Source organism: Perissodus microlepis, chromosome 20, assembly GCF_051167445.1.
Source record: "Perissodus microlepis isolate ML-2025 ecotype Zambia chromosome 20, ASM5116744v1, whole genome shotgun sequence".
Lineage (NCBI taxonomy): Eukaryota > Metazoa > Chordata > Actinopteri > Cichliformes > Cichlidae > Perissodus > Perissodus microlepis.
The window spans coordinates 7,754,308-7,769,743 of record NC_140480.1 but is presented as its reverse complement, the minus strand read 5'-3'; the positions used below and the strand labels follow the sequence as shown (position 1 = coordinate 7,769,743).

Here is a 15,436-nt window from a genome sequence, read left to right as displayed (position 1 = left end):
TACCCCACCTCTCACCCTGTAAGAGCTGGAATAGGCTCCAGCCCAACTGTGACCCTAAACTGGATAAGTGGAATAAAATGAATAGTTGGAGCAGGTGGAACCATGCTAACTCAGAACAGATCAATTTCACTAAACACACCTAATGATAATTTAGACTAATAACACGCCGTAGTCATGCATTTAGGAGAAAATAGCTCAAACAAATCTACTGTTTTTTAAAATTTTCATTGAATTTTAAGCCAGTAGGAAGTTGGGACATGGCCATGCTTGCCTCCATATCCTATTATGTAGATTCCATTACTATGGTGCCATACTCTTCACATCCCATATGTGCACAGCGTTTTTCATCTGCATACCATACTTTGCTCCAAAACCGGTACGCATTAATGTGTGTATCACAAAAGTGTCCCGTGCACACAGATGCTGGCTTTTGAAATGTGCACCAATAACAAGCCAGATGTTTCCTTCCTTACTCAGAGTCCATGACTCATGTCAACATGTGATCTGTTGTGTCTTTACTGTTTTAATTATGTGCAAGTGACACCAATCCAGCTTTTGAGGATACAGTATTTTATGTTTGCTGGGTACACCCATTTCTCAAGACTATGTGGGTGTGAACATCTGGTTCCAATAGCAAACACGTATCTATCTGTCCCTCACTACACCGATGAATCCTCTGCTTCTTTTTAATGTGTCTCAGAGCAATCCTTCACATGTTTTGATTTCTGTAATTTCAGCAGCTGTTTAGTCCCATTATTTTCTCCCCAAATATATTTCCATTGTGTTTTGTGAGATTTTGTTTTTTTTTCTACTTCCATTGTGTGTTTCAGTGCCATCACAGGATCACGTGCACGAGCATACATTATCTACACTCATCTCAACCCAGTCACTGTGAAATTAGCTGAGAACTCCTGTGTGAGTTCATAGGGCGCTAAAATAAAGAGAAGATTAATTGGTTTGGACTTAAGGGCGTAAAACATGTACATTTATTCCACATTTTTATGTTTACTCACTGGGAACTCCAGAGACAAGGCGAAGGGGTCGTAGCACGCGAAAGGCTCGGAGGGCCTTGACGTCAAACCCTCCAGGTTTGCCTCCAGACTGACCACCAGAATCTGCATCTTTGGTTATCATCTCCAGAACCACACTGAACAACCTGGAGATGAGAGAGGGGGAGAGAGAGGGAGATAAAATATAGAGAAAGTGAGGCAGAGGCATGTAAGGGAAGAAGCAGTAATGGCAATGTGATGAAAACAGAGCAGAAAAAGATAAAAGCAAAAGAGTCAGAAAGCAATGAACAAAGCCATGAGTCCTCTTTGTTCTTGTCTCTCTGTTCAAGCACCTGCCTGTGCAAGTGTGTATGGTTTATGTGTGTGCTCTTTACATATGTCTATGCATATTTACCTTTAGTTTTTCACACCTCATCACAGTTTACATTGAAGTCCCACAGGAGCCAGGTGGTCTACTGATAAACCGTCACTCTATACAAAGCCATGTGTTCGTGTCTTTGTGCGCATATGTGTGTGCACTTTGGTGCATGTGCTCAAAACATCACTATTGTAGTGATACAGGACAGAATTTATAAGGTCATGATTCATTTTTGATTTTTGAGAGCGGATGGCCAGATGTTGGGCTAAGTTGCGCAAATGCACAAATGCGTGTTACACCATTTTTTTCAAGTACATGGAAGAGAGCGTAGCAGATGTGCGCATGATTGGTTTCTTATGTAAAAAGAATTGTGTGCGTGTGCAAATGTGTATTTGTACGTATATCTTGCATTATGTGCTACCTGTAAACTCACCCCACAATGACAATGACAAAGTCCAGCATGTTCCAGCCGTTTCTGACGTAGGAGTTTTGGTGCATCACCAGACCGTAGGCAATAATCTTCAGAAATGTCTCTATTGTGAAAATGATGAGGAAGGCATATTCTACTGTCTCCTGCATAGAGGGAACGGAAACAAGGAAGAAAACAGGTGTAAAGAGGAGAGGGGTGGAAAACAATGAAAGATGTTTATTTAAACTTTGCGACCTTGTTGGTCAATGGTGTGTGCAACGACTTGCGGCCGCACCAGGTATCTGTTATCAATAAAAGGCAAACGGTCAATGACCATGTTCATTTTCAACAAATGTAGCCTGCGTGTGCTGAGCTAGAGGACATGCTCACTAAAAAGGAAAAAAAACCCTGAAAAAGTACTTTAAAAATTAATCCTAAATCTATTCAGCCAGATGAAATCAAGATTAAAAAAGGTAATATTTCATCCGTGGACATAAAGCACGTCATCAAACAGAAATCTCTCTAATAATCCGCTGATCAATTATCAGTTGAGTTACTATAATAAGGTTATAATATTGACATGAAAACACCGCTTTAAAATGCATGAATTTTCACTGATATAAACTCGGTGAACTCTGTGGTATTTATGGTGTATATCTCTTTATGAGCCAAGACAGCCTCGCCAGTTTTGTTTGTATTTATATCTATACACATGTAAGACATGTCTTCTTCTTCTTCAGGCTGCCACAGGGGTCACCACTCCACATCATCTGCTTCCATTTCAGTCTAACCCTAGCATCCTCTTCTGGCACACCAATCCCCTGCATGTCCTCCTTCACTACATCCACAAATCCTTTCTGTGATCTTTCTCTTTTCCTCCTGCCTGGCAGCTCCATCTTCAACATCCTTTTCCCATTATACATGCACTCTTCCTCCCATGTCCACATGTTTGTGAGGTGTGACAATTTAAATCTAGATCTTAAGGAACCATATCATTCCTTAAAATAAAAGTTTGCTAAAGAGTCTACATATAAGGCTTGCAATAGTGCGCTGTGTTCATTCTGATGATTTATTCGTATTTTCATGATTCAGGCTTCAAGTGTGTCAATATAAAATAAAACTGAAACAGCATTTCTCTTAGAGCCGTAGTGTCACATGTAACAAGACAGTGCTGAAGTGCAGGAGCAGACATCATGATGCATTGAGAATAGACATAACACAACAAGCAGAAACAAACTTTCCAGTAGTGATGTTTTAAGTTAAATGTGGCTCAGTCCTGAAATGTTCAGGTACCCATAAAGCATATCGCACAAGTGTTCTAGTTCAAGAATGGACTGTGAGTCTGGTTCTGAAAGTAAAGAAAATTGTGAGTTTTTCATGAGTACATGATGTTTGCACCAAAAGAAAAAAGAAAAAAACAGAAAAGACAATTATAAGATGTCTTTTGAGAGCTCAAGATTTTATACAGCAGCAGCATTGTGAAATATGATGTAACACCGGCTTTATATGGAAGGATGTGACTGTGGGTGGAAATGACCCCTTTCATTCATTTGCATTCAGGTGAACCTCATAAACACAGCTCAGGGAGAGATGTACTGAAAGCCAACAACACAAAATCCAAATGAGGACGTCGCAAAATTAATGGCGCTGTGTGACTGACACATCATCTCGGGCAAAAGTGGTGCAGAAAAACCGAAGCGGTGACCACTAAGCAGCAGACATGCTGCCAGTGCGTATATTTTGAGGCCAAAAAACAGAAAAGATGAAAAGTCTTCAAGTCATACTGTATGTCCTGGTGCATCATCAGCATGTTTCCATGGTAACTATGTGCCCGGTAATGCAAATATGTCCCAGAATTTGGATATTTCCACATACACACACACACACACACACACACACACATCTATTTATTGTGCTTACACATTATTTCACTTTCTCACCTCCACTTTCTTTTTCTCTCACACAGAAACACATTTCTCTCTCCTACGTATCTCACTTCTCTCTCCCTCTCTCTCTCTTTCTGCCTCTCCCACACACAACTTTCTCTCTCTCGCTCGCTTTCTCTCCGCTTGTCATCCTCTCTCTGTCTCTTATTTACGAACCAAAAGGTTAGTGAGTCGGCAGGTTTTAAGGCCCATTAAGTTAAGCACTCCTGTTGTTGATTTAAAGGACGCAGACACGCAGAGCGCACTCGGACAGCGTGCGCAAAGATACGTGGTTACTGAAAGAGACTGACGACATCAGCAGCACGCACACTCAGACTTCACACCCACACAAGTGGGCAGAGAGACCTGCAATGATACACAAACTCAAACCATGCTTCTGAAAAGCAGCAAGTCAATCAGACCAACGCTTTCACTGAAAAATTTTAAATGCCGCTGGCAATGGTGGCTTAAAGAAGAACACGTAATCAGCAGCCACTGTAGGCTACTATAGTGTTATTTTTTTTAAGTTTTAGCTCTAAGTGCATTGACTCTTTAGATTAACTGTGAGCATGCAATTTATCCATGCAGTCTACTTAAGATTACAGACGTATTTTCTTTTCAGGCAGCCACTGGAGCTCTGAGCATCACTGTGCAGAAGGATGTACAGTAAGACTACAAATAACAGGCACAAACAACAAAACATAGCAAGCTGTCGAGCGGCCACGTCACACCAGCGTCAGTGCACCCAGACATTGATTCTAAAGTCTCTGTAACAACAGCAGGAAGGATGGATGCTTCATTCTTCCAAAAGACATCCTGGATTTGATGTTTTAATGATGGTGGTGGAAACAGCTGTCTGACAAAATCTCCTACAGCTGATCCCACTGGGGGTCACAGCTGGTGAGTGCTAAAGCTATTCCATATGATGTCCATTCTTATCAAAAGCACTCACCCCTCATGTGTGATGAATGGAGGCATTGTCAACATGGAACGAGGATAACAGTGGTCACTCAGACCTGTTTACCCGCTGTCGTTCAGTGTGATCTGGAAAGTTTTAAATCTCTAGTGCAGGAAACATGTTTTTTTTCCAGTTATGAAACTTATATAAACTTAAATATATTTGTCTTTTATGACTTCAGTATTTTTTTGTATTGAGTAGGCAGAATGTTTTCTCGGACACCAATGGCAAGTAATGTTAAATTTAATAAACATAACCCCGTCTCCTAATTTCAGCTGTTTTCCAACACAATGAAAATATAACAGACAATAGATAAGACTTGTATATGCATGGCAGTGACAACAGATGCAAAGGAATTGTCAGCATGAACTTCTATTGAGATTTAACTATACCTTTATAAGCAAAATCGCAATAAATAAGAAAAGAGTTGGCGAGATCATGTCATTGTGCAAACTTTATTACTTTTAGGGGAATTTAGTGAGTGGAGCAACTCACAAAAATGTCAAAGACAGGCTTGTGTTTTGAGTGCCTGTCTGTTCGCAGTTCGGTCTTGTGCAATATAAAACTGATATGTAAATGTTTCTGGGTCAAACCTAGAACTCATAGGGCTTTTGCAACTTTTAACAGAAAGCTGAAGGCTCAGTCAAACACAAAGACAGCCTATTCAGATGCTGTCAGATTAATGGAAAGGAGCACATGTTTTAAGCTTAAGTTTAAAAATTTTTTTTACATTGGTTTGGCAAAGCTGTTAAATCTGCATTTTCTACTGTACCTCAAACAAATATGAGTTTGACAAATATGTATCAAAATCTTTTGATTTAGATCCAATACAGAAAAACATAAACTGAGATACGTCTACAAGGTCTGCAAACTCTTCACCAGAAATGGAAATATCCTTTATGCAAGTTTTTTTTTTTTTTTTAATCAAAAACATGCAAATTCACTGCTTTGGTCTTTTCATACAGCAGAACTATCCAGATCCTCTGTACGAGTAACTCAGCTGCTGAGTAAATATTGGTATTTCAACAATGGCCATGTCTTTGTCTTTGTCTTAATTGTTAACGGTGTAAACTGAGAGTGGTGTCTCAACAGCAGCTGGGGGGGGGGGGGCAGTTAACGTCAACAAGCCCCACAATTCAGAGCTGTTTCTCAGTGATAAGAGCCTTCAAAGCACACATGAACACACACCTGCCTACATCCAATTTAGCATTCTTGCCTTGTCCTCTTGTTGTTTACACAGGAATGATATGTTCGCTGTTCTGTTTAGTGAACAGCTGACAAATTGTGTGTGTGTGTGTGTGTGTGTGTGTGTGCGTGCGTGCGTGTGTGTGTGTGTGTGAGTGAGTGTGCGTGTGTGCGCGTGTGTGTTTCAGCGAACTGGATTTAGGTCGTGACTTGGGAATAAGGCCGATAATGAAGAGTGGAGATTACCACAGGACAATGGAGACAACAAACGTAGTGCATAGGTGATCTCACAATGCAAGTTGCATACACATAAAAAACCTAATGAATACACATTTGCATGGTAGAAAGATAGAAAAAGTTGTCATGTTAAATGTTAAAGCTCATGACAGTACAACTGGAAAATAGAAGCTGCATCTGAACAAAAGCGAGACTGTTGGAACAAGAAGATGAGACCAAAGTGGAGATGTCTGGATGTTTGGTGAAAACCAGAAACAGCTCATACCAGCTATGTTGGTGGAGGGGTACACAGGATCTGGCTACCTTGTAGTCACTGAGTTTACCATGAACTCCTCTGTAAGTATTCTGGAGTCAAATGTGAGGCCATCTGTCCAACTGCTAGAGCTTGTTAGAGCATACAACAAGATAATGGGTCCAAGCACAGCAGCTAATCTACAACAGAAAAGCTGAAAACACAAGACAATCAAGGTGTTGCAAAGCCCAGACCTCAAGCTGATTGTAACGCTGTGATGGGACCTTAAGAGAGCTGTGCGTAAACAATTGCCTTTAGGCCAAACCATTATGCAGACAAGAACAGAAGCAGCAGATAGCAGTAGGACAGGTGCAGGGATGCAATGCTATTAATTAAAAGTAAACACTTCCTGCATCTGCTTCACTTTAAAAGCTTTCCAGTGAAATTACGTATTATGACATTTATTGTGAAGCAGCTGCGGGGAGACTTCAGCACTTCATGAACATGGAGAGGCGCTTTCAATTTTGCTATTTGTCTGTTTAAATATCTCGACTGAATAACAACCTGCAAGAACTCTTCTTGTTTTTAAGCCCATAATAAGGTAAGGATTATAGGAACTATCAAAGCCTACAATGCACAGAAGTGGATTTATTAAGTGTAGTCTTTAAGCAGACTTTGGTCTCTGCCCTGTTACATACCTAGCTATAGCACACATGCTATGATGTTATATAATAAATATTAAATCCCTTTTATTCTTCCCATCCCCGAGGGATTCCTGGATAGTAAGTGGAGTGTGAGAGAAGCACGTGGCGCAGGCCTGAAGCTGCCTCTGCGTGAGAGAACTGGAGCGGGGTTGAGTGCTGACCAGGAGAGAGAAAAAGCGAGACGGGGTGGTGTGTGTGTGTGGGGACACATACACACACATCTAAACACTGTCAACACACGTCTGTCTTTGGCCTTTTGTTCTGTTAAAAGTGAGGATCCAGAACGAATGTTGTGTTTGTTTTTGTCATGTTCTTCCTCAAAGGACGGCATCCCCTGTGTTTGTTTCCTGTGTCCGAGCTCAGTGAAAAATGCTCCTCCCGTGCTTGTAACAGGGATGCTGTCGCCATGGAAATCACGCTTGTTGCATGTGTGGGCAGAGAATGAAACTTGGAGTGCTTAAGTGAGGGATACTCAAGACGACTGCCTCTGGTACACCCTACTGGTTTAGATGAACAGGAGATGCCCTACATTCAGTTTTCAGTCCTTCAGCTTGAAAATAATGCTTTTACGTCATCAAAATACGAAAGACATTAAAGAAAATTTGAGGATAATAAAACGTATGATCCAAATAATGCACATTATGTGTTACTATTACTGTTTAATTGTTATTACGCTTTTTAATTCCATATACTCGCTTCCTATTGTGTGGAGGAGCGATCAATCTGCCAGTGGAGCTGAAGACAACAGAAAAAGGACTTTTCTTTGGAAGAGCAAAAGGCCTTTTGTGTTCACTGTAAGAATTTAGGGTCAGTTTAGTAAAACAGGATGGCAGCAAGCATTACTCTCCTTGTGAAAAATGACTTTGTACACTATGGCATAAGATGCGTTTGCTTCCCGTAGAGAGCAGCACAAACTGAGGTCCATCCACTCCCAGCGAAGCAGCTTAATTGATTTAAGGAGGAGCAGCGAGTCCTGTAAGCTCCAAAATCCCCTGTTTTGGGAGCTAGACAAGAAATTTTGCTTGCTTGAGTTAAAGCCAAAAGAGCTGACAGTCTGTGTGCAGCGGATGAACTAAATGTCCTAGTTGATGTTTTTGGACTTACAGAGACTCCAGACCATGTTTTCAATCAAGCACAGTTTGGGTTATGAGCACTCAGGTAGAGCTGTGCTGTTGATATGAAAAGATTTAAAAGGTTATGCTCCATGTGAGCTTAATTATTGCAATGCAGCAGCTACATTTCTTTAGTATTTTAACTGGGCTGTGCGACACATGATTGGCAGCTCTTTTCTGCACACCAGTCCTTCACTAAACTGGACAAATGCGCAAATTGCTGCACTGCCAGTTTTAAGAGCAAACTCTGGTACATTTGTGTTTTCTTTAATAAATCTAAAATGCCACACACATAAATGAATGCCCCTGATTTTAAAACCCAAATGTTGCGTGTAATATATTTTTCTTTTGATTATTTTTTATTTTGAAAAATTGCTGACTTGGTAGAAACTAATATTCTGTGATACCAAGATACTGATTTTATCTCTAGTATAAAGTATAAAGGGTAACCTGTGGGGTTTTGAAGAATACAGTATAATACTTGTACAAGTGGGTCGTGGATTTGTACTGTGGGCATGGGTGAATGTATATATTCCTCCCACTTGTTTCTATTTAATTCAATTCGAGTTCATTTATATAGCACCAAATAAACAGACGCCTCAAGGTGCTTTATACTGTAAGGCAGCGGTCCTCAACCCCCGGGCCTCGGACCGGTACCGGTCCGTGAGTCGTTTGGTACCGGGCCGCGAGAGTTGAGGCTCAGGTGTGAAATGTATAGTTTTCAGGGGTTTTATCGGTTTTCAGCGTTATTTTGTTATCGTTTTTATCGTTTACTCGGTTTTCCTGGGTCTTTTCACGTGTGTTATGAATAAATTTCTTTTTTTCGGTACCGGTACTAGTTTTATTTTGTTGGATTTATCCGCGACACCTTAAAGGCCGGTCCGTGAAAATATTGTCGGGCATAAACCGGTCCGTGGCGCAAAAAAGGTTGGGGACCGCTGCTGTAAGGTAAAGACCCTACATTACTGGAGGGAAAACCAAATCAATCAGATGATCTAGGAGCAATTACAAGGTGAGAGTGGGAAGAAAAAACTCCCTTGTAACAGGAAGAAACCTCACTCCAACAGGGTCAGCCTGAAATTCTACCCACTTTAACACATTTAATTACATGTAAATTTTCCATGTAATTGTGTTACAAAAGTACAGTGTCACATGTTCAATTTAATGGAATCTGGTCAAATGAATGTATTTTGCATCCATTCAGTTTATGTCAAGCAGATTTGCAAAGATATTATAGGTATTTGCAACAAACAACGTTTCTATACTTCAGCTGCATTTAACACAAAACTCTTGCTTCGAGTTTATTGAGAGTAAAAAAATAATTTTTTTAATGTGTGGGGGAGGGGGAAAGAGAAGACGAAAAGGAGAGTACAGGGAGGACGGATGAAGCACAGACTATGGGAGAGAGAAGACAGATTTTTGCAAAGAGCAGTGTGCACAAATGTGGAATAATATTTTGTATCACATGGTAGATATCTGCGGACAAGTAGTTGTTCTTATTATAGTATTTTCTACTCCACTTGGAGGACATGTGTAGGTGGTACCCTTGTTTGCACATTCAGAAAAATTGAGAGGGCACATGGACGTCTGCCTCACATTCAGCCTCTGAAGTTAATGTGGGACAAAAGCAGGTGTTCACATACGCTGAGACAGTACAACCCCCATGTTAGCATGTATGTCAACCGAACAGGACTGAAATAGTTTAAAATATAATTATTATTTTTTTACAAGAGCATGTACAAAGCATCTTTGTACAGTGCTCATCTTTAGCTAACTGCCTGGCATGTATCTGATCAGGTTAGCCCTTAAATCATATAATGAAGTGATCATTCACTATTCACTGCAAGGATACACTCATATAATAATATGGAGTCTAAAAGAGGCAGAGCGCAGTGCGTGTACTTCTGTGTTTACATTGGCCAGTGTGTGCGTATGTGATGTGAACGTGTGTAACCATGATGACTCAATGTAACGCTCTGTGACTTTTCCCTCACAGAATAATTATATTAATTTGATATAATTGAGTTTCATTTTAACATGCACAGAGCACAGTTCTTCATGCAGACGGTCAGTCTGCTCTGCATAAGCATGGCTCGTGTTTTTGCTGTTGTCTTGGGAAACTGCAACAGAAAAGTTGATGAGTATAAATGCAACGACATCACAGCCAGCCAGAGAGAAAAGAGCAGTGGAGAACGATGGGCAATGATGTGAGGAAAAAGGAAAATCACATACACAGATAAAAACATTTTTTTAAACTACTAACAGAATTGGATTAGTGTGAAATTAGTATTGCTGTATATGATATCTTATAACTTTCGCATTAGCTTGTTGGATAAAAAAAAAAAGAGTTAAGCATGAAACAGAAACCTTTAAATACACACTGGTAACTTAAAATAAGCATAACATGCTTCACACAGGTAGTGAATCAGAATGAGTTACATACAGTGCAGTTATTCCTGCATGCTTGCTGTATACGTACACTCTGTCAATAGACTGTGGTAAAATGATAAGAATCAATTATTGTGTTCTCCAATATGAGAAAGTGGGAGCAGCAGTGTGATTTGGCTGTACTCTGCAAGTGCCACATTATGTTGTGTGAATCTTTGCAGTTATACTAACAAGTAATTTTTTTTGCACTCTCCCAGTACACATGACCACCTAATTCATTATTTGAAAGTGGTTTGGCAGTCTTGGTTAGGATTAGTTGTCCTGATCTCACCTACAGATCTGCAGTAGTAGTTAAAGAATATATTATGCAAACCAAAGAACTGATCAACTGTGTGTTAATGCTTGAAAATGTGTCACTCTATCAAAAAAATAATAATAATAATGCAAATGCAGAGAGTAACAACAGCCAAAAACACTCTCACTAAACTGTGAAAATGAGCGTTTGATTATGTGGATTAAGGGGTTCAAATCATACTGGATCATTGTTAGTGCAGACTGTTTTCACGTTTATCTGTGCTGTTATCCTGAGGAAAGAGAAAAGCTCTCTGCCATCTTCGCTTCTCCTCCATGCTTCCCTCTTATCAGCCTTTGTGTAAGTTAAGGAGCTGCTGTGACAAGAGTCTGCTGTTGTTTAGCACACCGAAAGATAGCAGGCGAGGCAGAAATGTGTGTACCAAAACAATGCAGGACAAAAGCAGCTCCTCACTGAACGGCCTCTGTGGGCGAACACTTCCTTTCTCAAAGGAATTATGACACTGTTCTTTAGATTTAAGATTACCTATAAATAAATTTACATCGGTTCGGTGCAGTGTTTTCATATGATGCTATTAGAAGAACCCATGGGAAAAAAACATGCACAGATGTTTGTACTATACTGAGAAATAATCCATGACTGAATCCAGGAATGATCCCAGTACTGAAACTAATTTCATTTGAATTGGAAGCAACACGATTCCAGACCCAGTTACATAAGGCTGTAAATAATCTGAGTGGACATGAGAGAAAGTGTGGAAATAAATGATTGGAGGTGACAGCAGTGGAGGTGTTAACTATAGAAAAGCTGTAAAATTGAGCAGTGACAGTCTGCAGATGGCTGCTATACTGACAAACCTACATTTCTTTTTCTGTCTGGTTCTTCACACCCTCGGTTGTTGAACACAACAGATTTGCTTTATCCTGCTGGGTGTATTCCCCCTTCTTCTAGCTCCATACATTAAGGATTTCAGTCTTCCCATCATGAGTAATGCAATACCATTGGCACCAGATACACAGAGCTACAAAGACTTCAGTGACAAAAGTGTCCAGGCGTCCCGATCTCAACATGAAAAGACTAAAGTTTCTAACATAAAAGCACAAACTAGCTTTTTTATGTTGTTGCTGGTTTTAAATATCATTCCAGTTAGTTTATTTGGATCATTTTTTACTGTGCTTGATTGAAATTGACAGATTAAAATGCTTTTGATTATTTTTTTTCCAATGGACCGTCTTTTTATGTGCTTTTGATAACCCAATTTATGCACAGTATATATGCCTGAGTGTATGCGTGTGTAACTGTATGCTTATAATCGATCACAAACAAGGAACATCACCATGCCTGACCTGCCTAACAAATCAGCTGGGAGCATCAGAGCACACACACACAGAGCTGACGCAGGTTCAGTCGATGTCACTTCCCTCAGTGATGGTAATACGAGCTGTCATTAGGTTCAATGCAATGTGGCTCAGGCTGCATTGTGTATGTGGTTTGTGTGTGTTTAAACTATGGCAATTCAGCACCTAAGAGTTATTGTAGTATCCCATGATGTTCTGTGAATGAACTGCGATCCACTGCGATGATGTCACACTGGATCACATGATTTGTCTGCTGATTGCTGTGTTTTTAAGCATGAACAGAATCGAAATTAAATAGATCCCGATGCATGAATCAGTTCTCTATTGCCTAAAAAGGTGAAGAACCAAGCAAGACAAACACGAGGTGTCACATTGGCTCCTCTTTGGACTCTAAAGCCAAAGCCTGGTCTCTGTATGTCCTTCACCTCTAAAAAAATCATTTTCTGTTTGTCTTTCTACTTTCGCCCTGTACTGGAAAAGCCCTCTGGAACAAGAGAGTTTTTTTTACTGATGTCAAATGACATCAGCAGCTGATGATGTGTCATGGTAATATCTACACAGGGGGAACCAAGGAGCTGTAGCCAGTCCCATACCAATCAGTGACAACATTAAAACCAACTGCTTAATAATGTAGAGCTCCCCCTCGTGCAGAAAAAAGCAGCTCTGATCCATCGAGGCATGGACTCAGCAGGCATGGGTTTAATGTTGCACTAGAATAGTGGATAGCTATGCTGAAGTCTGATATTGTCCAGAACGGCTTCAAAGACTGTGGTTCTGAGAAGCACGGTGCCTCTGCAGGGCCTCTTTGTCTTCAAAAACATTCTTTGGCAGCTACACTACCACCTCTGCTAACTAACTTTATGAGAGTGTTTATGCATGGGAATATTTTTGTGGACGTCTGTGTATGCTCTTGTGAGAGTGTAAGAGTGAGAGTGCTTTAGTGTGATTCTGTCAGCAGGCCACTGCATGGTTGTTTGTGAGGTCACGGACATGTAGGTGAATCAACCAGACAGCCAGAAGCAGGCCAATCAGCTCCTATTAGCCCGTTTCCCTTTGGTCTTAATCAGATTAATGACAGCCAGAAAGGCTCAGGATGTCCTGCTCAAAGCAATGAGCAGGACATCAACAGAAGAGCCACCGATATTCCCATCTTTTTATTCTTAGGAGAAGAGGAACGTTTTTCACAAAGATTATATCGGGCTGTGATATAAACTTTTGTCATGTTAATTTTCTCTCGTTTAAAAGCATATATATTTTAAGCTTTCATGAAAATGCTGAATTAATAAAGAAAGGTAGGTAGTCACACATGCATGCACACACCACTCGTTTTAATGATTGGGTCCATCTTTTTATCTACATGTTATATTCATGAGATAAACTGAAGTGGTTGCAATATAGACCATTACATATTTTCACCTCTACTGTTTATGTGCTGCAGGTTAGAGCTGGCAAAGATTAGATTTTTACTGTAAGCTTCCTGTCTCCCTGTTTGCGTCCCTCATCCCTCACAGAAATAGAGGTCTGTCCTGTGATATCATGTCAGATGTAGATGATACAGAGAGCTCTTTAATTCTCCCTAATTATTATACTGATAAGTCGTGACTTAGAGACACTGTCTCCTTCTGAAGGCCACACTTCATGCAGTAGTATGGTGTGTTTCATTATGGGACTCTGTATCATCAAGACTAATTTATCTCCAAATTAAGTCAAACTTTATACATTTGTCCACAACCTGTAGATGTAACTGATTATTAAAATAGATCTAGTTGTATCTGTTGTATGAGTGTGCCAAAACAACTAAATAAAAGATAAACAGCCGAGAAGTCATCCGAAATAAGATCAAATACTTTGCATTACTGTGTCAGAGTAGTCTGTCAAAAATCATGTCCTAGATGTGCATGTTAGAAAGTACCTCCTTTTAGTTAATGTCACTGGTTTCAGGACATCAGTCAGTCATTGCAAAGGATTGGCACCCAAGTATGTAAAATATAAATATAATAATTATGTATATAATTATGGTAACTTGCACAATTACTTTAAAGCCTGTAAAAATGATGGCACTAAACAAAAAATTGATTTAATTCCTCAAAAGTTATTGTAATGCTTTATCAAAATACATGAATTCAAGCTAAAAATCTGCATTAAAATGGCAAATTCAATGTAAGGATGTAAAAAGATACATTTAGGAAAACTTTATCTCATGGACCTGACTGCATGTACCATCTTTGGACAATTTGAACAACACAGAAATTAAATTAAATTAAACTATTTTCAGATAAGAGATGTTCATAATCCAGATGTTAAAAGAGTGAGTGTGGCTACAAATGCAGTCAAAACATCACTGGTGAAGGCTGACGACCACAAAGCTCACTTGTTCCAAATTCCATTCTACAGCATGGAAGATCCCAGTGAGCACAGTGGCCTCCATCATCTGTAAATGGAAGAAGTTTGGAACCACCAAGGCTCTTCCTAAAGCTGGCTACCCATCCCATCTGAGGCTCTTAATCAGGAAGATGACTAAAAACCCAATGGTCACTCAGACAGAGCTCCAGTGTTGCTCTGTGAAGAAAGCTTTCCAGAAGTAAGACAATTTCTGCAGGACTCCTCAAGGCACATAACAGCCAGCCTGGAGTTTGCCATAAGGTACATGAATGACTTTCATATCATGAGAAACAAAATTCTCTGGTCTGATGAAACAAAGAATGAAGTCTTCAGCCTTGAACACTCTCCTGTCCTCCTTGTTCTCAATTTCTTGTTGTTCTCTTCCTCCTCTCTGTCTGCCTCTCTCTCCTGTTGAGAGCTATCTACCGCTGAATGCCCGGCGGCATTTCTGGAGGAAGCCAGAAATGGCTAATACCATCCCTACAGTGAAGCATGATGATGGCAGCATCATGCTGTGGGGATGTTTTCGTAGCAGAAGGAACTGGGAGACTAGTCGGAGTTGAGGGAAAGATGAATGCAGCATTGTACAGAGACATCCTTGATGATAACTTGCAACAGAGCACTCTGGACCTCAGGGTGAGGTGAAAGTTTATCTTTCAACAGGACAATGCCCGAAAGCACACAGCCAAGATAACAAAGGAGTTATATTGTATGCACAGTAAAGAAACACTTGTACAATGGATTTCTTCCTTTGAATTCCACAACAGAAAAGCAAAAAATAAAATCCATATACGAAACAGATTGGCCTTTCTGTGACCATTCTGTAAATGTCCTTGAGTGGCCCAACCCAGACTTGAACCCAAAT

General features: G+C 40.1%; 1 protein-coding gene across 22 annotated transcripts in view; it reads right to left on the bottom strand.

Annotated features, from left to right (window-relative positions):
- The window catches only part of cacna1db (calcium channel, voltage-dependent, L type, alpha 1D subunit, b), a 93,253-nt gene that overhangs the window by 52,113 nt on the left and 25,704 nt on the right, over positions 1–15,436 (bottom strand). For all 22 annotated transcript variants that reach the window (XM_084916615.1, XM_084916592.1, XM_084916595.1 and 19 more), the window contains exons 4-5: positions 1,802–1,941; positions 1,014–1,156 (exon numbers count right to left, since the gene is read on the bottom strand). In XM_084916615.1, coding sequence (XP_084772741.1) covers positions 1,014–1,156; positions 1,802–1,941 — 283 coding nt within the window. The remainder of the gene's footprint in view (positions 1–1,013; positions 1,157–1,801; positions 1,942–15,436) is intronic.